The sequence below is a fragment of the Megalops cyprinoides genome, chromosome 16 (genome assembly GCF_013368585.1).
Source record: "Megalops cyprinoides isolate fMegCyp1 chromosome 16, fMegCyp1.pri, whole genome shotgun sequence".
Lineage (NCBI taxonomy): Eukaryota > Metazoa > Chordata > Actinopteri > Elopiformes > Megalopidae > Megalops > Megalops cyprinoides.
In genome coordinates, this window is record NC_050598.1 from 16,757,240 (window position 1) to 16,779,526 (window position 22,287).

Sequence of the window (22,287 nt, forward strand, 5' to 3'; positions counted from 1 at the left end):
TAATCACACCAAACAATAAAAAAAATAGGCCAATTAGTTATCAAGGTAACAGATAAAAGGCGAGTTTTTTCCTCCCCGTTTCCAGCTCACACATCCTCATTGCATCGTCCTGACTTATCACACTCTAACCACATCATTAGGCCCCAGCTTCATCTGTTCCCACAAAATGATTCATGTGGCTCAGCTGTCCCTTCTTTCGTAACACTGTTTAGAGGATGTTTCGGTAATTCTTTTGCGGATTAACAACAGCGAAGCATGTTTAATATGAAAGTATATTACTTTTTCAGATGAATACACTCCATTCAAGCTCACCAAAGCATTAAAAATGGATAGTATCTGCAGAAGTTTAGCTCCTTTAATTCTCTGTGATTATTACATCTTCATTAATATAATGTGGCAGGAGATGCATTTACAGAGGTGACTATGAAGGATAGCTGTGACAGTTGAGGAAACATCTGTGACAAAGGAAAGAAAGGAGAAAGGAAAAGACCTTCGCACCTGCTCTTTGCCTCCAGGGTAATCCTGTCCAGTCAATAAATCACTGGCAATGTCACACTTTTTCTTTGCAAAAATAAGAAAACATTACAACAGTGGTAGATGTCATAAAGAATTATGAAAATATAAATATATAAAAATATTTAAAAATGCTGTTTCACTAAAACACAGCAATGAAACCTCAGTTCAAATCAATATTAAAAGTATCAGTATAAGTAATAACACTTCAGACCACGAATAGTAAAAAATTACACACATATATAATATATAACATACACATAAATACATATTTCTTTGTACATTCATGTTGCAAATGTTAGAATGTATGTCCGTATTCGAATACTTCTAACAGATTCAAATATGCATTAAACATTAAAAAACATTAAAGAAGTTGTTAATCAAACAATGCACAGTGGTTATATACAGATGCATGTAAGACACACAAAGACTATATAAATGGTTTTAGCAGAATATATTATTAACAGAGACACCTTTCAAGCCGATTGCTCTATCCTCCAAAAGGTGTGCATTTCATAGTCAGTACAAAACATTTCATTGTGTCCTTCATCATTCCATGGAGTGATCTATGCATACTGCAGATTTTTAGACTGAGCTGAATGACTCCTGTCACAGACAAGTCAGGACCACGGTCCACTTATGGTGGCTACTCCTTCCTGGTGCTACCAGTGTTTGTGCAGAAATGGTTCAGTTCAGTTCAGTTCAGTTCAGTTCAGTTTAATTCAGTTCTGGTCAGTTCAGTGACCATCTATGAAATATTCTTACTCTCTCAATTTATATTAAAATATTAATATTATTATATTAAAATATTGCCAGCTCAATATAAAAAGAAAGGCTCTTAACAGTTATTGAAAGGTGAACATCAGCCAGTACACTGACCTTGGCTCTGTTTCAGGCTCTGTAGAACATGCTTTAAAATGTTTCCTGACACACAATAAGTAAGAACAGCTGCCTGTAATTTGGCCTGACAAAACAGGACACATACTGTACAAAGCTTTATATAATCTGAAAATATCACATTATAGTTGTAATGTACAATCAGTGTGTATGTAGGAGTAGGGTTTCCTTTACCATCATATTGACTGGGCATCATTCCCGGCTAACAGAAAATCCAACCAACAAAACTGATAATATGCAATGAAAAATGTATTTCCTGAGTGTGATAAACACTGATAATGTTCCCAATCACATTAGTTTGTCAAATTTTTGCAGAGTGCACCAGTCATTCTGAGATAGAGTGTACAGAGGTCTGGATAAGCTTTCCCTTTTTGAATTCATACATTACCTCTATGAAACAAAATCCTGATCCTCATTCCTTTGCAATGATAAAAGACCTGTAAATAGCTAACATGAACATTATTCCCATAACAAAAATGCATGCATGATTATGTGTGTATTTGTATATGTGTGGATATCTGTATTCAGATTTGTATGTGTGTGTTTGTGTATGTGTATATGTGTACCGTTTGAGTGTGTGTGTTTGTGTTTGTATTTGCACATTTGTGTCTGAGTGCAGGGGTCTAGTTGTAGTCTACAGAGAAGGGTGACTTGTCCTCTGCATGCCGCTGAGGGCATGGGTGGTGGGGGCAGTCTGCCTTGTGCCCACGCCGCTCGCTATGCTTGGTGGAGGGAGGGTGCCGTGTGCCGCCTTTCTCCCTGTCCCTCCGCCACTCCCTCTCCCCTACTGGGTGCTCTTGGTCGTTGTTGCAGCGGTGGACAAGGACGGGGTCATTGGGAGGGGACTTCTTCAACAGGAGGCGCTGCAGCACCTGTTTATCTGAGCGTTCCTTCTGGAAGTCGTCTTCATAAACCTTCAGCTACACGAGGGGAGTCATGTAGAAGTCAAGCCAATATTCATATAACAGTAGGCTGCAGCACAGACATAAAAAATAAGTAGATGAAATAATTTTTTTTTTTTTACTTAATAGAAATAAAACTTTATTTTATTTATGTTAAGTTACTTGCTGCTTAGCCCACCAGGATAGGGATCCACCAGTAGCCTTGTAGAACAAACTATGGACCCATTCCAAACCATATATAAAGCATGATTCCAATATGAAAAAACATAATCCTACAATTGTGATATTCACTTGCCACAAAGTTAATTTTGCTTTGGGATGTCACATTTGGCTCAGCTCTGTCCAGAAGATAAAATAAGGTCAAGCACTGACCTGCTCCTGCAACAGTGCCATCTGCTGGCGCATCTCGCCCTCCTTCCTGCGCAGTTTCTTGTTCTCCAACAGCATGCGCTGGTGGCCTTTGTGCTCCATCTTGTAGTCGGCCTCATAGATCCGTGTCTGCGGAGAGGGTAACAAGTTAAATGTCACATGTACCACCAGCCCCTTGGAGCAATGCTGTGTAAACATACACACACACACACAAACACACACACACATAAACAAACACAAAGACATAGACACACACATGCATACCTGCGCAAATGCACACACACACACACACACACACACACACACACGCACACATATACAGACACACATGGATATACACACAGAGCCAACAGCCATGTCTTGTAGACATCCTCATATATTGACCCACACACACTTTATGTGGTTGCTAGATAACATCATATCCTTTACTACATACGTAAAATATGTACCAACCATATAGGGGCAACTGCTCTGTTGTTAGCTTAGCTGCGGTTTAGAGTTTAACACGGTTTTAAATGTGCATGTTGTGGAAGAAGCCACGTGGCTTCTTAAGCCCAATTGCTGTGTCATCGGTACAGGTGGTTTAACCTACTGCTGAGGTTTAGCTTGATATCAGTTGCTGTGTCTTCAAGAAATTTCATATCATCCACTAGAGGTCACTTTTTGTGTATATTTGCTTAAACCTGACACTGAGGTGGTTTAAGGAGCGACTAAACCATCTCATTTGCAGAATGAGACCTACATCACATCCTACACACAAACTGTAGTAATATTTTGTGTCTGGCCCCATGTAGGCCTATGTCGTCACTTACTTTGACTGTGTGAAATAAAAGCTATATAGGCATATCTCTTTATATAGTCACATAATTAAGGTTTGCTGAGATAACTTTCTGCATCTTCTTTGAAAAATTGTAGGCTGTTTATTTCTAATCACAAAGACAGACAAAACACGGTTAATCTAAATAGTGCATTCTTTATTCATCACCAGGATTTCTGCGCCTTGCAGCACTCAACAAAAAGATTATATATATACAACAAACAATTTAGCGATCAAACACATTTATTTAATGTGTATGCACATCCCTGAGTAATGATAATAATTCAAACACGGTCCAGACCAAAGTGCTTATAAATAGAGGGTTACAATAAAGTCGTAACTTTAGTTCCCTTTCAGACACTTCAGTGATGACAGGATCCAGGAAGGGTCTTATTATTTATTCATTGCAGGGAACTAAACTTTATTTTTGGCGGATATGATGTCAATTGTATAAGAAATATATAAACCTAATAACAATTACAATAGCCTATAATATTTATATTACATCAAGGATCCAAAGAATCCTAATTTATGTCATTAAGTGGCATTCTTGTTCACTCTATGTTCTGGCAGAGAATATCTATATAGACGGGCTCTGGTTCTGGGTAGATCTCCAGCTTCCAGTTTCCATACAGTTTAACTGCGATCAGATTTATCTTAACACACAGCTGCGCATTAAACTCGTGATATTTCCGGTTTAAGTAGTATAGTTCTAAAGCGCAGCTAAGCTAGCTGACATAGCAATTGCCCCATAGCGTTTCAGAACTGTACACATTTAACAAAATACAGCATCCAAAGCTACAAGCCCAAACAATTGCACAAGGGAGGGGATTGTTGTGGTTACATTATTTGACCACTAGATGGTAATGTTGCAAGATGCTACCATGACAGTGAGGGCTCCCAATGTCTGTACAAGAAAACAAAATCCAGGAACAGTACAAGAATGTAAATCTGTACAACACCATTTCTGTGAGTGGCTGTCCAGCTCAGAAATCTTTTACAGCTGTAGCTGCATGGGGACAAATGATCTACGTGATTGTCTACATACCTATATAGAAGTGTCACACTAATTCAGGAGCTCAGGGGTAGTGAGGTGGCAGGGAGACTCAATGGATATCATTGCTAGTAATTAATAATTATATTTTGCAATCTCAGATTTTTGGCATGCTTTATTACACCCCATTTCTATAACAGTGACAAGCGTGATAAGAAATAATACATTTTTAATAAATAATTTATTTTTAATAAATAATTTAAAATACAGTATTAAATAGTGGATGTGATCAGCACAGTACACATAGACATTTAACTGTTTTTAAGGGATTAGCTGTGCTTTTGAACCTGTGTGTGTGTGTCTGTATGTGTGTGTGTGTGTGTGTGTGTGTGTGTGTGTGTGTGTGTGTGTGTGTGTGTGTGTGTATGTGTGTGCGTGTGTGTGCGTGTGTGTGTGTGTGAGTGAGTGAGTGAGTGTGTGTGTGTGTGCATGCAGCTGTGTCTTGATGACTCACCTGGCATCGCAGTGCCTCTAGCTGATCTTTCAGGTCCTGCACCTGTTTCACAGTGATTGCTTCTTCCTCCGACTCCCTGCAGGGAGAGCTCCTGTTTGCCTGGCTCCTGCTCCTTCTGCCTGAAACAGCAGAGGGTGACCCCAGCGGCAGAGCGGGGTTACAGCTGGACCCCTGGCATTCCTCTCGGCTAGACTCAGACGGGCTGCCTGTTTGTGGGGGTCGAGTCACCTCCAATCCATTCTGCAAGAGGGGACATTTACATTTACATGTATCCGTTCAGCAGATGCTCTTATTCCGAACAACTTTCTAAGCAAGAGTAAAATCAGGAAAGACAGGGGTGAGCACACCGAGGGGTAAAGATACAAGCATGCAAATACTCACCAGAGCGCCCCCTAGCCAATCTCTGTCAGTTTTGCTGTGGTGCAGACGGGCTTCCAGCAGTCGAACATACTCCTGCAGGTGCTGGTTCTTCTTGAGCTCTTGCAGTAGAGTCTGCTCATAGTACTCCCTCTTACTCTAAAGAAACAGGACCCACAGCGTGTGTCAGTGGGCAGTCTCAGAAACATGCGCACACACACACACATGCGTGCGGACCAATACATGAGTACACATACTGTACTTAATTTATGCAAAACTGATGGCAAAACCATGCCATTTGAACCAGCCGGCTTTAATATGGAAACACTGTGACTTTCACTGTGACTTTGACATCTTGTGCTCCATCTTGTAGTCGGCCTCATAGATCTCTGTCTGTGGAGAAGGTATCCACTTAAACATCACACATACCACTAGCCCCTTGGAGCAATGCTATTAACACACTCACACCCACACACACATACACACACACACACACACACACACACATACACATACACACACACTTGAATTCAGCAGCCCACCCATGCGCAGCCCACAGGGTCCTCGACAGCGCTACACCCCACGCTTCCCAAGCCTCCCGCTCTCCACACGCAGGTACCTGCTCGTGCTCCACTTTCAGCAGCAGCCTGCTGTTGAGCTGCTTGAGGGCGGAGCTCTCCTGCTCCACGGCTCCCAGACGCTGCTCCAGGCCCATGGTGGTGCTGCGGTAGATGTGGTCCCAGTCCTCATTCAGCTTCATCAGCTGGCACACACACAAAGCAGGGGGGTTAGAGTCCGCTGCGTGCACACACCGATGTGCAGCCTCCAGCGTGCGGACGCAGGCGTGCAATCCAATAAATGCACTGTATTAACGCCCTCTTCATCCCCCCTTTCCCCCTCCCCCTGCCTTCCTCCTAGGCTCCCAGGCCAACCCTTGATGGTAGTGACTCACCATGTTTTGGCAACAGGACTAACGGATAATACATGAGAAGTAAGCAACATATGCCACCCTGAATAAGGGTGTTTGCTAAGCAGATAATGACTGTAATGTAACACTTTGGATGAGCATCCTGCTACGGAGGGGGCCCGCTGTACCTGCACCCACACCCGCGGCGTCCCTCACCTCCTTGTTGAGTCTGCGCAGCTCCGTGTTCTTGTTCAGCAGCAGCAGCTTCTCCTCGTCGGCCGAGGTGACCGACATGCTCTCCGTGATCAGGGTCACCTGCTCCTCCTCGGACAACAGCCTGTCCCCCTGCGAGATGGCATCTGCTGCCCTGGAACGCCCACAATACGCGCACATGTTCATAGTGCAACTGAGCGTAGCAATGACACTATCACAAACACCAAAACCGAACTCCACAAAGCGGCAATGCACGTGCACTGGCGGCTACAGTCGGCCTCACGGTTACAACAGGCCAGTGGCGCTGACGACCTTCCCATGAAAACATGACTGTCTCAATCCCAAATGTGCCAGTGCTCTACAGGCCAACCATATATTATTATTATCATCTTAAGTTTATATTATATTATATTAGTGGCATTTAGCAGACACTCTTTTCCAAAGTGGGTTACAATTTATACATGTTATCCATTTGTACAGCTATACAAATATTTTACTGAGGCAACTGTGGGTTAAGTACCTTGCCCAAGGTTACAGCAGCAGTGGCCTAGTGGGAAATCAAACCACCAACCTTCCAGTTACAAGCTCTATTCCGAATCTTTACCACTATGCTACACTGGCTCACCATGTTGCAGTTACGTGTACTGAATACAAGGAGTCCATCATGACAGAAGCATCCTAGCTGAGGTGGCATAGCTAAGCCTGTGCTGCTCACACCATGCTGTCTCGCCGCTGTGATGTATATCTGCAGTGAGACTGCTGGTCCGACCGGGTCTGTGATTTCCACTTTCTTTCCCCACTCACCGTGACACATTCTGACACGGTGCAGAAAACACCCAGTCAGGGGAGTGTCTCTCTGAAAGGGAAGCTGAGAGTGGCCACTTCACTGATTTAGGCTCAGCGTGACAGACAGAGGCCAGAACCACACCTCGGCTCATACGGTCTCCAGCTTCCCCTTTTTCTGTCTTCGTCACATTGAATTCAGAGCAGAGGGTCCAGTGTGCAGCTGCTTACTGTCTGACTCACTGAGAACAACTTCCTCTTATTCTGCCTCCTCATTAATCAGGGTCCTCTTAATTTTTCACCAATCTTTGCAACAGCCCCCCCACCCCGAACCCATCTGGCTGCAGCCTCTAAAAAATTCCATCTTAAGCCACATACAGAGTTCCCTTTTAAATAGACACTAGAGACCACAGGGGTATTTGTTGATTATTTGCTTTCAATCTGTGTGTGACCAAATTAAAATTTATCCATTCTCAGTATGCTGCCACATACTTCCAGGAATTACATTTGCAGTTTATTATTCATTGTATTCAGCCTGGTTTTCATATTTTCAAAGTTTCAGCCATTTGACCTTGTATGTAAAATAACAGTACAAATACAAATAACAAAACAATACAAACCTGTAAAACCAAAATTCTTCCCCTTAGTTTACCTCTCTTTACATAATTCATTTTCCAAAGAAGATTACAGCAGAATATTAGATTTATGTATACTGTTTCCATTACCCGAACATCATATTATATATTAAGAATAACTCCTAGAAAAGCTGTTAGAATGTTAATTTATGGTAATTTCGCTGTGTGGTAAATGGCTTCCACTCCTACGGTTGGAAGGGCTTGGGAAATGAAAACAAGAACAAACTGCAGAGCAAAGCTGGGCTGTGGGGTGAACAGTGTACCTAGAAAACAAAGATAAGAGACATAATCGCATTCTCACTATCCCAGTTCACAAGCACAGCCCTAATGAAAACACACAGACCAGACCCCACACTGGAACCGCGCCTAAAATGTACAGCTAATCCCTTACCACAGACCTCCAGTGCAAAAGAAAAAGATGGAAAAGATCTTGGAAATGATGAAATCTGGCATTGCCTTCTATGGCTTGTGATTACTGATACAAATGGTCTAAACCTGCACTGTTACCACTTGTAGAGACTGTTCACTCATTCCATTTTAGAGTAGCTGCCAGCAGTCAGTCCCAATCCATTGCATGACCCTCTACATGCACGTACTACCACTGGGTGAAATGTGCACCTCTCCCTAATTCAGCATCTGGTTCTGAAGGAAAGCCAGAATTGAATCTTCTGAGTACCTGATGGTTCTGTCGTTACAGAATGGCTCTGCATCACAAACAGAAGCAGCATGCAATTCCCAGCAGTGGCCTTTGTGATATGCCTATTCCATACATAATGAACATTCACTTACTGAAAGTCATAGGGTTCGTAACTGAGGGGGTTGCTGCTTTGACACCCTCCCTGCTTAGACACTGTTTTTGTACCCTTGTGCAAGGTACTCAGCCCACAGTTTTCTCCTTAAATATCCAGCCGTATAAATGGATGAAATTGTAACCTATGTGAGTCACTCTGGCTAAGAGCATCTGCAAAATGACAATAATGTAGTGCAATACATTAAGAAGCAAACGAGAGTGATCAATTCCTATACTTTTGCCTTGGATGAGGGACACTTTACAATGCCTTTGCAATGTCATAATAGAAAATATATCTTTGAGATTATATTGAAATATACCAGATATTAAAAGTATTTCACTCATCCATTTGAACATTCACACAGTGCTGCGAGTCACAAGACCTGATGGATAGCTTGGCATCAGTGATACGTCCAAGTGGTTTTCAGCAGATCATGGGCACAGAAATGTCAGTCCAGAGGTCAGCATTGATGGCACTGCCTTGTGGCCACAGCTACACTAAACTGTGAGACAGTCACTGGTCAAACCACATCTCTCTAGCCAAATTAAATTTCACAGACATACGCAAAGTGAAGCTTCTTTTCTCCTTTTTTTCTCGCAGTATTTTTCTCTTTTTTTCCTTTCAGAAGTTGAAATATGCGACCCAGTTTCACAAAGTTTTCAATCATGTCTGCCTCCTTGGAAGGACACCAAGACGTGTTTTTTTTTTTTTTCAGCACAAAATGAGGATTTATTGTCATCTGATGTGAAAAAGGAGAAAATAATATCTCCCCCTCGCTAACTCTGGAAGGCTAAAAGTTATCAGAATAATGCATCATCCAATCGAGCGGTCAGCAGCAGCAACAATTTTAGTGGGTAAAATACTGTGGGGAGACTTTTGCCAGTGGTATATTTTCAAATCTCTCAGCTGCGCTGAAACACAACATCTAAAACATATCAGCAACATCTAGAACAAATCAGCAAATTGAGGGTTGCTGTACTGGAACAATGAAGACAATGTTTAAGCAATAGAAATGCCATTTTAACAGTGTTTCTGCACTGCACAGTTGCAATTATGCCTTCTGCCAAGTCATGGGTTGACCTGGCATATCCTGTACCTAAATAGTATAGCTGTCCTATAGAAATAACCACAATGATCCTGAAGTATTGCAAATACTTACTTCTGTACTATCCAATCTAATTTGAATGCAGAGAAATCAGAAACAATTAACACCAAACAACACCATAATACATGGCCAAAATTGGACCATTGTGCAGTTTGTGCATTTTCAGTATTAACATCTCCAGCACAGACAACAGGCGAACATCCAGTTTATTAACTTCACTACACTGCATATTCTACATAGAACATGAAGTATCCTGAAGCAAATACTTACTTCTGTACTATCCAATCTAATTTGAATGACAACAATTATCTTTGTACAATCCTGAATGTCATACATTCAAATATTCGAATGTTCTACATTCAAAAAGACTCAACAAGACTTTTATATATCTAAATCTATTCCATTGATATCACACAGCTTTCACAGAGGCAAAGCAAAGACTAGTAGAGAAACAGAAAGTTGGCATGAATTGGACAGAAGCAGTAAGCCAGTGGAATGTAAGCCTTTGTTGATGATAAGTAACCTATGATATGATCAATTTGGTGATGATGACCAAAACCATATCACAAGCTGTAAGACATTCAAAGACTTATGAGTGTTTGGACACACCACTTTCCTGTGACTGATAGCCTTGAAGAACATGTTTATGTATCACTAAACCAAACCACTCCTCACTCCGAAGGTGTTCTTGTCAAAGTGCACAGTGAGAACTTAAAATTATTCCCACCCTTTTACATTCATTTCTGTCCCCAGATAGTCATCACTGACTTAAGCAAACAGATAAGGGTGAGTTTCCCGTCATCTGCACTTGCTGGTGCTTCATACAAGCATGTTTTCCTCAAAGGGGACTCACAACACAGGAAAAACAGAAGGACAGAGAGATGGATGGATGCATTCTGGGATGCTTGCGCTTGGGTGAGTGAGTGGAAATGCGACTGCTGTACATCATGACAGTCAACAGTATTGCTGTGTCTAGCATGGGCCCCTGCTATGGCCCAGGAGAAAGAAGCAGCGCAATAGTTTTATTGACTGAAGTTGCTGTCAAGGCTGAGGACAAATTGCCCACAGCTACATGGGTGGGATCGATTTTTCCCAAACATGGGATAGCAGGCTGGGACTATAGGGGAGATGGGGACCAGGGGCTGCTGTGGACAGGCCAGTGATTGACATGTGGTATATTACTTCATGCCATTCTCAGACTTCTGGTGAGTGACACATGCAATGTGATGAAGGTTTCTTCCTGAATTCCCTTAGATGGAAAAAAAACCTAACAAAAAAAAATATAATAATAATAATCAGTCCTTGTTCTGTGGGTAAAGCCGCACTGATGACAGCAGGTCAAATGTTTAAACAAATTCATCAGTGTGGGGATTCTTGGAAACATCACCCCAGTTTTTAACTAGTACACAGAGAGCTAAATTTGTCAACAGCCACTGGGGTGTGAAAGATGTGTGACATTAGGTGGAGATTGACTGTTAGTGTGGGGAACTGCCACCCAGTCTTGGGGGACGGGGGTGTACAAGTTATCAGAGCTATGGAGCTTGTGGGGGTTAGAGCTGCTGGAATATGGACTGTCAAACCAGATGAGCCACTATATCCATCAGCTGAGAACAAGGCAACACATAATTTTGCTCTTTTCAAACCGTAAGATTGGGTCATGTTTCCAAGGCATGCTGCTGGGTAATTAATTTCAATAAGATTTCAAAAATTACATTGTCATTGTAAACCTGTTGCAACTTACATTTTAAAATTGCTGTCTAGCTTCCTCTATTTGGTGTCCGAAATTTACGGTGTCCAATGCATTGTTTTCAGTCCAACAAGTCTGTCCTCTCCCCTGGCTCTCCACTCTGGTTAAAAAAAAATAGTTAGCTAACAGGAATCATGCAATTAATACATTGTTCGCTGTAGCCCTCTCCACTGTCTGAAGCTACGGTGTTCTGTGGATAGCCTGCTAAGTAGGTAGACCAAAATTTCTTCTTTGCATGAGGCTTGCTAGCTACTCAGGCACTTGAACACAGACTCCTGTTTTATTTGTGTTCTGTCATTCATTTGAACTTGGTTTCAGCATTATTTGACAGTGTTTCAAAATCAAGAGTTCAAAAGTTGTTTGGTCAAAATGCATCAGGGGAATGGGGAAGGGGCTGGGGGGTGTTGTGATAGAATTGAGGCTGCTACCATGGAAGCTGTCAACTTGATTTGTCACAATCCAATAAAAAATACACTGCTTCTTCTGAAGTCTAGTGGCTTGAGCTATAGACTTCACTGTTTCCTCTGAAGGGTATTGACTAGTGGTTTAGAAATTCAGTTGAGACAAACAACAGGAACGTCTCCACTTTCTGTAGTCTCACCACTCAGAAGGCTACACCTGCACATGGTTATACTACGTAGTTAATTGATGATGCAGTTCAGAGATTACATCTGTCTCTGAATAATCTGCTGTTTGTTGTACAATAGTTGTAAATGTTTACCTTGAATATGGCTTCCAGTTTTTGTTGTTATGTATTTCATGGCAAGTGCACCAATGGTGTTCCCGATAGAAAAAAAAAAAAAAAACAGAAACATTGGTATTGAAATAACTAATATTTAAACATTGTCTCTTGAGGTAAGGCTGTTTTTTTGCCCAGTTTGTCCCTTTGTGGTGACAATGAGATAAGACTCTTTCCTCACTCACCAAGACACTCATACAGGCTTTTTTTTTGCATAGAAGAAGGACCCTGGCAGCATACCTTTGGCTTGGTTTTGCCCTCATGCACAAACTATATTGTCTGTTTGATGAACACCATAGCACCTATGTTTTTTTTTGTAGCTATATTCTCACCTGTATGTTAACGCTGTTCTCTCCTCCCACACAAGTCCCTAAGACTACCCTTACAGCTGACACAGTCATTGTCTATAACCCCAGTGTCCATTCTATTACCTTCCTTTGGAGGTAGTTGATAATGCATTAGCATGTCAGCTGCATAGTAGATGAGAGCAGGACTGTTGAACAGTACTTCACAGGACTCCACATCTTGCTGTGTTTATCAAACACTGATTGGACTGTTTAACACCTTCTCTCCAACTGAATACAGAGGAACCACAATACGCTCTTGCCTTCCCCTGCCAAACCACTGAAGCTAAAATGGGGCTTGGGCTGGCTTGTGCTTGCATGAAACACTTGCAGCATTGGAAAAAACCATGCTACTTTTGGAAGTAATGGTTGTACAGTAGGTGGATCTGTGCAAGGCAATCATCGCTGTGGATTACGTAGATAAAGACAAACAAACAAAAAAAAAAAAAAAACATGCACTGGTACACTGATGGAGACACTCTGTTTTTGGAAACACTGTTGTATGGATGAGACATCAAACTGAGACACTGATTCAGTGTTGTTATTAAAGATTCTGTTGCACTAATTGTAATGCGTAGAGGGTTCATTAGTGTTCTGGTCAAACCCCCAGTCTCTTTGTTGAAATCTGCTCATCTAATCACTGCCAGTTTAATTGGCTAAATAAAGATGACCCCCTGCAGCTTTGTTTGTTTCTTGAAAACAATATGGTACACCTCAAGGAGTTTTGCCCTGGAAAACAAATGTCTGCTATCAGAACACGGGATAAAAAGTCACCAGTCTGAAACAGCGCCAGTCTGAAATAATCGAAAGCTGACCCCACGACCCCTGACCCCAGGGCATGGACTCCATTGAGTAAGACGACGTCACATTGAAGCCTTATCCACCACTGACCCAATGCAAATCACCGGAATGCCATACCTGTCAGGGGCAGGTAATAAATCACCCTGTTCCGTTAGGAAGACAAATGAGTGTACATGCGCGGAAATGAAGGTCAGTGCGATCGCAAGCGCTGTCAATAATAAAAGGGCTTTTTAATTAAGCGCTCTATTTGACAGGACCGCAATCTCGGTATCTGTTCTTCTGCATAGATAAGTTTGAAAAGGAAATACTGTAAAGGGGTATGTGAACGTGTGCTAGCCTTACTTATCAGTTGTGTGTCAGGCCTGCCTCGTTCAGCTGTCCTTAAATATGTCCCATGATAACAGTGTGCTTAACTGAGTTAAATATGTCCAGATCGCAGGGAGGAGATACCCACTTGTCCCTTATGTAAAAAGAAATACCTGCTGCGGCTGTGCTGATTTATGTAGTGATTTACACCCACTGCTTTAGATTACATGGCCTGTGTGCATACATTACGTTCTTCAGTTTAGAGTGCATCTGTGACAAGGCAGGGCTGGCAAGTGTGTGTGTGTGAGAGAGAGAGAGAGAGGGAGAGAGAGATTATTTGTCTGCCAGTGTATTGGACACACGACATTTCAGATCAGGACTGAGGCGTATAAGATAAGACCTAGAGGAGCAGTATCTCTGTATCATAGTTGTTTAGTGGAAGCTCGTTAATTCTGAAATAGAAAGGGTGTCTCCTGAAACTGGAGTAAGCATCCCTGTACACGATGCAGGCTGACAGTCTATTGCAGAAATATTCCTCACCCTTAACCCCCATTGTGGATTAACTTAATCTCTTAAAGAGTTCACAGGAAATCTTTAAGAGATTAAGCGCAGTATATTAATCCAATGTCTGCTTCACCCTCATCTTCTAACAGTGTTGGTTCCTCTTCCTGATTGACAGGTACTGAAGACTAAATTTGTACTGCATGGGACAATGTCTACGCTTGAGTTATGTACAAAATTTCTGTCCTAAGAGTATTTCTTGACAAGGTTATTAGGAACATGTGCTTGGATATCAGCCTAGGTAGACAAATTGGATTTTGTTGTATTTACAAGCACAGTTATCTACAGATAAATACCTCAACATCCAGAACAAAATGTTGTTTTTGCAGATTGATTTGATTTGGTTCTAGCTCATGGTCTCAAAGACACATTGTAAAGGAGTTTGTTTTGAGAAGACAGGTAGCAAGTCTAGCTCACAAGGTTCTGATATACAGTATTGCTGTGAAGTTATGACATCTGTGCTTCTTTATGTGGCTGAATAGTGTGACACACATGCACACATACTCATGTGGACACAAGGAGACCCACGTGTGCACAAACAGTGCATGGACACAGACAAACAGACACAGAGAGACAGACGCGCACACGCACACACACACACACATACACACACACACACACACGCACACACACATGCACACACACACACACACACACACACACACACACACACACACACACACACACACACACACACAGTCTGAACATGCTCGAGGATATATCACAGATGTACATGACGTATTTATTTATAGATAGGACCTTTTGAGAACAAAACAGAGAAATAAATGGTGTCTGCACTATGGTGAGATTCTGAGACTGACAGCTAACTGCAACACAGTGGAGTGAGTATTGACAGATGGGGCGGTGGGGGGGGGGGGGGGGGGGGGTCAACTCTGTAATTAATACCAGATAAATACTGGAGAAGGTGGAAAGGCGTAGGGACCAGAACAAATTTTACTCCTTGAAAATAAAATGAGAAAAGAAGCTATGATGCACAGTGCAGAGATAACAGCCATTAGACGGCACAGAGAAAAATCTCATCCGACAGCTCCTAAAATCTTTTACAAACAGATCAAGGCCAAATAAAATATTCATCTAAATGGGAATGACAGTTTAAAAAGCAAACAGAACAAAAGAGAATGGAAAAATAACCATTTATTTACAGCACTTATGAGCAGAGAAGTAGTATTGATGATCTCTTGAACATTCCGTTCCCTACACTTGCTGTATCTAGTTTCTCGCTAACAGAATACAGAAAAATAAAGATTTGCAATTTTTAAATTAAACTGATTGTTGTAAGCATATCATGGCTATCATGTTTCTGGCTCTCCGCCACACTACTACCGACAGCTGTTGAATGGCGCTGTGTGAAACATGCTGATGGGTTACCTGTGAAGATAGTATCGGTGGAGTGGGGCTGTGTTTACTGTATATAGTGATACCACCGGGACAGGAGAATGTACAGAATGACAGGATAAGATTTTGTCTCACCTTGTCATGTTGATTAGGAAACGGTTCTGTGTCGTTTTGTTGTACATTCTTTGCATAGTGTAGTATAGTTGTAAGGAGAGGGGCTTGTAACCAAAAGGTTGCTGGTTCCATTCTCCACTAGGGCACTGCTGCTGTACCTTGGAGCAAGGTACTTAACCCCTAATTGCCTCAGTAAATATTTGACTGTATAAATGGATAACATGTAAACATTGTAGCATAGGTAAGTCACTCTGGATAAAAGCATTTGCTAAATGGCAATAATGTATTGTAATGTAAATACAGAACAAAGAAATTATAACTAGTCACTGTTATAAAATTAGTCATCAATAGGATAGCAGCTGCAATTAGCCATGAAGGCTCTTCTTGATTACAAAACAAAGAAACCAACAACAAAATTGGTCAAATGTGCTTCCAAAGCACTGCTGAGCCATGGACTAGGTCTGTATTGCTGCACTAGTATTAGAATCCTAATGGGGTCAGCACAGTTTTACTGTGACACTCTCTTTATTAATTTCCATACTTAATCAAAAAGTGCGCACAATTCTCCATTAATTGGGATTTTAATATCCCAATGAAGAATTAATGTCACTGTGTAATGCGATTCAGCGCACCATTATATACAATGAATGAAATCCTGAATTCATTTTTTCTGTGCCTAAACATTAAAGCTATTGAAGCTCAAGACACTTTTATAGATGGTTTTTAGAAGAATTGAAATTAGCACTACAGGTCTTGTGGAATTGAACTGGTTCACCATTCAGAATAGCCTGAGCCATGTATTGTGACTGTATCTGTTCACCAGGGGCTTTCCTCTGTTCCTACATTTACAGTCTGATGGAACCTTTTCGGCTTCTGTGACCAAGACCTGACTGCCAAAGCAAGCTGTGGTTACATTGCTGTCACAGAATCATGTCACCAGCAGGAGTGATTGCATAAACCACCTTGGTCACCTCATTGCCAATTTCCCACAGACAGACCTGTTCAGCCGGGTTTTTCCACTTTTGCAAAAGTGAAAAGTATCATTTTCGTCACAGACTGACTTCTCCGGATGTGTCAATAATGGCAGAGATTGAAAAAAAAAATGGCTGTCATAGTTAGTGCTTATCATATCTATCTGAATCTCATTGCGTATGCTGTGTTCTGTGAAATACATTTTCAGCAAGGGGAGGCCCTGAAAACTTGCGATGCGATAGAAAAGAAGGCGTGGACGTTTCTTATTTCATGTTTCAGGTTTCATTTTGAGAGAGGGCGGGAGCTGACGGGAGCCGAGCAAAGGCAAACATTATTCTTCATCACAGTGCACCGCAAACGGGCAGGACGGGGGCCCCGCCTCCAGGCGACACACTGGGTATTTACCAGTCGGTTTGAATAAACAGCAGCATAGGTTTCATTCACACAGCGCGCGGCAATTTGAACAGATTTCCACGCCCTCTATCGAAGTGCCATCCGCGTGCGGATGTGGGCAGGGAGTGCAGGCGGCGGAAAAGGCCCCGTCTCAGCTGCTCTCTCTGTGGCAATAGTGTGGAAGGGCGGTGTCAGTGGAGTCGGGGGGGTGGGGGGTGGAGGGGGCTTGCTGTAATATCACGGTAGGCTGCGTTCGAGCAGTTTCATCTTCCACATCCCCCCTGTGCTTTAATCCGAGCGCCGGCAGAGAGAGCGGAAGCACTGAGTCGACCCGGCCCGCCTGTCAGCGGCGAGACTCAGAGAGGCTGAAGCACACAGGCACATCACCCCTGGAATACCTCCATTATGCAGATCTGCGGCAGGCCACTAATGGCTTTCAGCTCTGTAATGAGCTGCGCACAAAAAGCTGCTTGCTGTTGGGAACAATGGCTATTCAGTGCATACACCGCCAACACATATGTCTCCATTTCAGCTCTGAATGCGCCCCGCATTGGAAATGTGTTGTTAGAAACCTCATTCATTCAAAAACAGGGATCTGGTCCTCAAAGAGACATAGAGGGATCGTGGGTGTACAATAAATAAATATTTCAATGAGGAGTTGAAAAACGCAACAAAGATGGACTATGAACCACAGTTCTGCTCTGATAGCTTTTAATAAACTCTGCAGCTTGTTTTGTTAGATCTGGTTTCTAAATGAGGATATTATTCCCACAGATGAAAATTCACCATACAGCACTCTATGCGGCACTAGATATTTCTCCTAGTGGAGATTATTACAGGATTTGGTGGTCAGAAACTGCTCTGATGTACACTGTACAGCACCTGAGACCATTTTTAGTTTGGGCTATCCCTGCCTAACACAGGTGCATGCATATACTTGCATTCATACAACTGTTGCGGGCTATAGAGGATTCTCTGTGCTGGGGAGAAATATTCTATTCGAGTCACTGTCAGGCAACAAGGGAAACTGAACCACGACTCTGCAGCCTCAGAAATGTGTCTGTTGATCCTCGGCATGGAGATGACCTCAGCTCTGCAATGGGAATAATTGAACACAGGCACTGCGCTGAGCAGCTAATGGAGTAATGGCACAGCGACCCCATTGCTAAGGGTTGGGTTACAAGAATCAATGGGATCAATTAAAATAGATCAGGTAAAGAACAAAAACACAAAGGAATGTGTCTGTGATCCTGGGACTGTTTGCTACTGGCCTGCTGAGTGGAGCTTTACTCCCCCCATACGCCACTGCTTTGTGTATGCTGGTAAGCAATGCCACTGTGCTCTGCACTCCCATTGCTTGTCAGGCTGTAGTTCCCTCTGGTGATGACAGAGGCTGTACCGAGGTGCAAGACTTACATACGTATATTACTTTTTATTGCTCTTCTATAGGTTACACAAAAATGACCTAGATGGATTCCTTCAGGTTGTACTGATCAACATCTCACATCTGAAAAATGTTTCTTTTTTGTAAAAAGACTATTTTACCATGTTGACCAGTATGATCCCACAACATCCCTCAAAAATTTCTCAAAATCTCCTTTAAAAAAAATGAAAATCTTGACAAAAAAAAAAAAAAAAACCAAAAACATTCCCATACCCTTCAACAATCACTGAACCCAAAGGCGTACTATGTCTGTAACAATTACATGTGTAACTAAATAAAAACCAGCATTCTTCCAGTTCTTGATTTTTGTGGGAAGAGTTTCATCATGTGAGAACCAGAGTGAACAGTATGTATATATTCAGATGGAGAATGTTCAATCTCCGACAGATAACACAACTTATAAAACATTGTCACTGAAGACAAATGATACCGTGCATTATTATATTTTGTAATTGTATCAATGAAAACTGTATACATACTATGCTACAAATACTTCAACAAAGGGCTACAGCAAAACAGGGTTGCACTAAGAATCTCAGTTAGATGGGAAATCACAGAGGAAAATCCAGTTCCTGCATGATATAGTGTTGGTGGGCCAGTAGGGGGAACTCTGTGCAAAGTGCAAAAATCCAGGATCTGCTGTGGTTTGCTGGTGACACCGTGTTACAGTGGGTTCTATCTTTCCGATGGTATGGCAAACTGAGCTTGATACTCACTGTGATAGTAATCCCATGGCACTTGTCCCAGGACTAGGGCTATTAACTCCAGTGTTCCGGGCATATCCCCAGTACGGGTAAGTAATTACCCCAAGGTCTATTTATCTATTTGAAAACGACTGCCTTGCATCACTCAAGTGGGAGATGACAGACATGGGCTGATGAGTGAGGCATTGTGGGATCGTTGAAAGGTGCTGCATAAATTCAGTCCCTCCCTATATATAATGTCTTATTTGTGGGTTTGATGCATTTAAAAAACCCATATAATGAAAAAATAAAACAAAAACATGGTAGACTGTCATACATAGTATTCACGCAGAGAGTGTGAACACTGCAGTGAGGGAGTAATGTATTACCTTGTATCACACTTTCTCCATGCGTTTGACTGACCTGCGCTGAGGTGATGTACAGATGCATCTTTTCACACGCTGCATTGCCTACAACAATAACAGTCCCCTGCTATGGCCACAGAATGGTGGAACCTGGTGGACCTAGACTGGTCTGGACCTCTGTCCCCCTGCAATACTGGAGCCATACAACTATAGAAAAAGAAATGATAATGAATCCACATTCATTTGCAGCCATGGAATCAATTTTGTTATGTGGGTAGATGTATGATTCAATACACTTTGCTGAGCTTCTTTATTTGTGAATGCAATTTCTGCAAGTCAGATAAAAAAAAACTATTTTAGGCTTAGGTTATGAGGTTTGATTAGTTTTCCTCTTCGCTGAGTTACAGGAGGAATTACAGTGGAAAATGAAACTACAGTACATTGGGTGTTTAAATGTGTTGATATTTTCAGGATCAAATCAAAATGTGCAATACTTTTGCTGTCTCTGTTTTGTGGAAAACTGGGTGGCTGTAGATTCACCTTCCAATAAGATACTCAGCGTGGGCAAAAGTGGACTTTTTTACCTTGAGGCAGGAAGAGTATTTTTTCCTTAGCACAAGACTCCCATGACTAAACAATGCAGCAAATATTTTTTTTCCGGAATAGTTTATGGCTATAAACCTTACAAAACGTTCAGAAGGAGAACTCTGCAATATGGTGCAGTTGTACATTGATGTTACTAGCTAAGTAATCACCTACTTCATTAAACTGTATTGGCAGACTCACTACTGGGTCAGAAGACAGCTCCCTCCTCAGCTGCACTCCTGTGGACACTGAAGTGCACAGCTGAAAGCCGCGGGAGCTGTCCGGGTGCTGAACGGAGAGTTGGCTGGGACTCATTCCGTTGAAGCACAGCTGTATCTTGTTACCATGAGGACACATGACTGAATAGGAAGGAGAGCCACACAAAGAAAGACAGAAGCAGACCACTTGGGATTGGAAGAAATCTTTCCCCCCTCTTAGTCTCTCTCTCTCCCTTCAGCATCAGATGTAATCCTCAAAGCCATTCCTACTCCATGCTACTGGTCCGGATCTTCCCCAATATGATTGTGATTGACTGTAATTGCATGAGATGATTTGGACCCTCAATGTGGAAAACTGGTTGGAGATTAAATGTTGGTGGATTTCTTTATTTATGCTGAAGTACAGGGTACTGTAGCGCTGGATAAAATATACCTGCTCATTCAAAAAGAGGGGCCTGTAGCTGACATAGCATGGTGCAAATATGAACATGACCAACGAGACCAACATATGTTAAATACTGTCAGAACTGCCTCCTCACTGTTCACCAGCCTCCTTTCAACTCTAATCTGACTGAGGTCCGCTCGGCACCGTCCTCAAAACCCATCACCTACATACTGCCAGATTAGATGGCTGTGAGAAATTTCAGAGTCCTCACTTTCAGATTCTGAGGAAAGTAATCAAATCCTGGCCTGACCCAGTAAGGCTGTGGGGCAAGCAGGAATGGAGGAAAAGTGGGGATGAGATCTGCGAGATTGCGCATCCCATCCCTGAGCAGAATCACAGTGAAAGAGAAGGATTTAAGCAAACGGTCTCGGCGGGCCCCTGGTGTCTGAAGCCATGGCAGCGTGCCCCCGGCTCCTCCGCCGAAACCTGCTCGAGACCGTTTTAAACTTTCATACACCTCCGGTCTGCATACCTTCTCAGCCAATGGCTGCCGTGTCTTAATCACGCCACAGGCCTAATTGAGCCTTGTTTAATGACTCCTCTCTCCAGGGCTTCCTCTTATAAATTGTGGATGTAATCAGCTCCCTGAGAGGGTTACTGCTTTAATGCCTGAAGAAAGTTCCAAACCGACACGCCAATACTCAACACCAGCCTCTGATAATTTGAGTGTTATGTTTGTGCTCTCTGAAATGAGTCTTTTTTCTGTTTCTGTCTTTTTCTAATATACCTGGTCATCCAACAGGCTGTGTAATTTCAGAATGGAGACATTTTTTGACTTGTATTTGCCATATGGTGTATTCCACTAATTGCCTTGGATCCTGGAAGAGAGACAGGCACACACACACACACACACACACACACACACACACACACACACGCACACACACACACACACACAGCACACAGCACACGCACACGCACACGCACGCATGCACGCATGCACGCATGCACGCATGCACGCACGCACACACAGGGCACTGACTAGCGTTCAGTTTGTTGCTATTGACTTTTTTAAAGGGCAGCAAGGGCCGTTCCCTGAAAGCAGTTTATCATTCTTGTTTGTTTAACATGCATATCTAATTTGAGCTTATAAATAATTGGAAGCTTTCTGGAGAAAGTAATTGATCTAACGGATCAAGAAAAAATGACAAATCACATCAAACGGTAGTGACTTCACAAACTGTAATTTCTTTTGACATTGCTGGGTACCAGCACAGACACACTGACAAACTAACAACTTTTAAAACCACTTCTTTTGTAAAGTGGTGAAAATTTGCATACTAACCTATGGTTAGTGGAAACACAACTGACCTATACTGACAAATTTGGCTTGACTTCTACAATCCCTGACCCAGGCCAGAACCATAACATAAAACAGATGCTACTCTGTGTAATTGGGGGCTGAGTACTATTCCAT

The 22,287-nt window shown here is 42.3% G+C and overlaps 1 protein-coding gene across 1 annotated transcript; it reads right to left on the minus strand.

The window, feature by feature from the left end:
- Window positions 1-1,953: 1,953 nt before the first annotated feature.
- Window positions 1,954-20,522, minus strand: si:ch211-153b23.7. Its single transcript, XM_036548531.1, has 8 exons — window positions 20,409-20,522; window positions 7,288-7,298; window positions 6,487-6,637; window positions 5,983-6,126; window positions 5,388-5,522; window positions 5,007-5,246; window positions 2,685-2,810; window positions 1,954-2,330 (listed from the first exon to the last, which is right to left on the minus strand). The coding sequence occupies exons 1-8, from the start codon at window positions 20,520-20,522 to the stop codon at window positions 2,034-2,036; spliced, it is 1,218 nt and encodes a 405-aa protein (XP_036404424.1). The 3' UTR covers window positions 1,954-2,033.
- Window positions 20,523-22,287: the final 1,765 nt, after the last annotated feature.

Coding starts and splice junctions, on each gene's coding strand:
- si:ch211-153b23.7 (XM_036548531.1), bottom strand. CDS start 20,522: ATGAGTCCCAGCCAACTCTCCGTTCAGCACCCGGACAGCTCCCGCGGC. Junction 5,523..5,982: donor TGAAAGTGGAGCACGAGCAG/GTACCTGCGTGT, acceptor CTGTTTCTTTAG/AGTAAGAGGGAGTACTATGA. Junction 2,331..2,684: donor TGGCACTGTTGCAGGAGCAG/GTCAGTGCTTGA, acceptor CCCCTCGTGTAG/CTGAAGGTTTATGAAGACGA.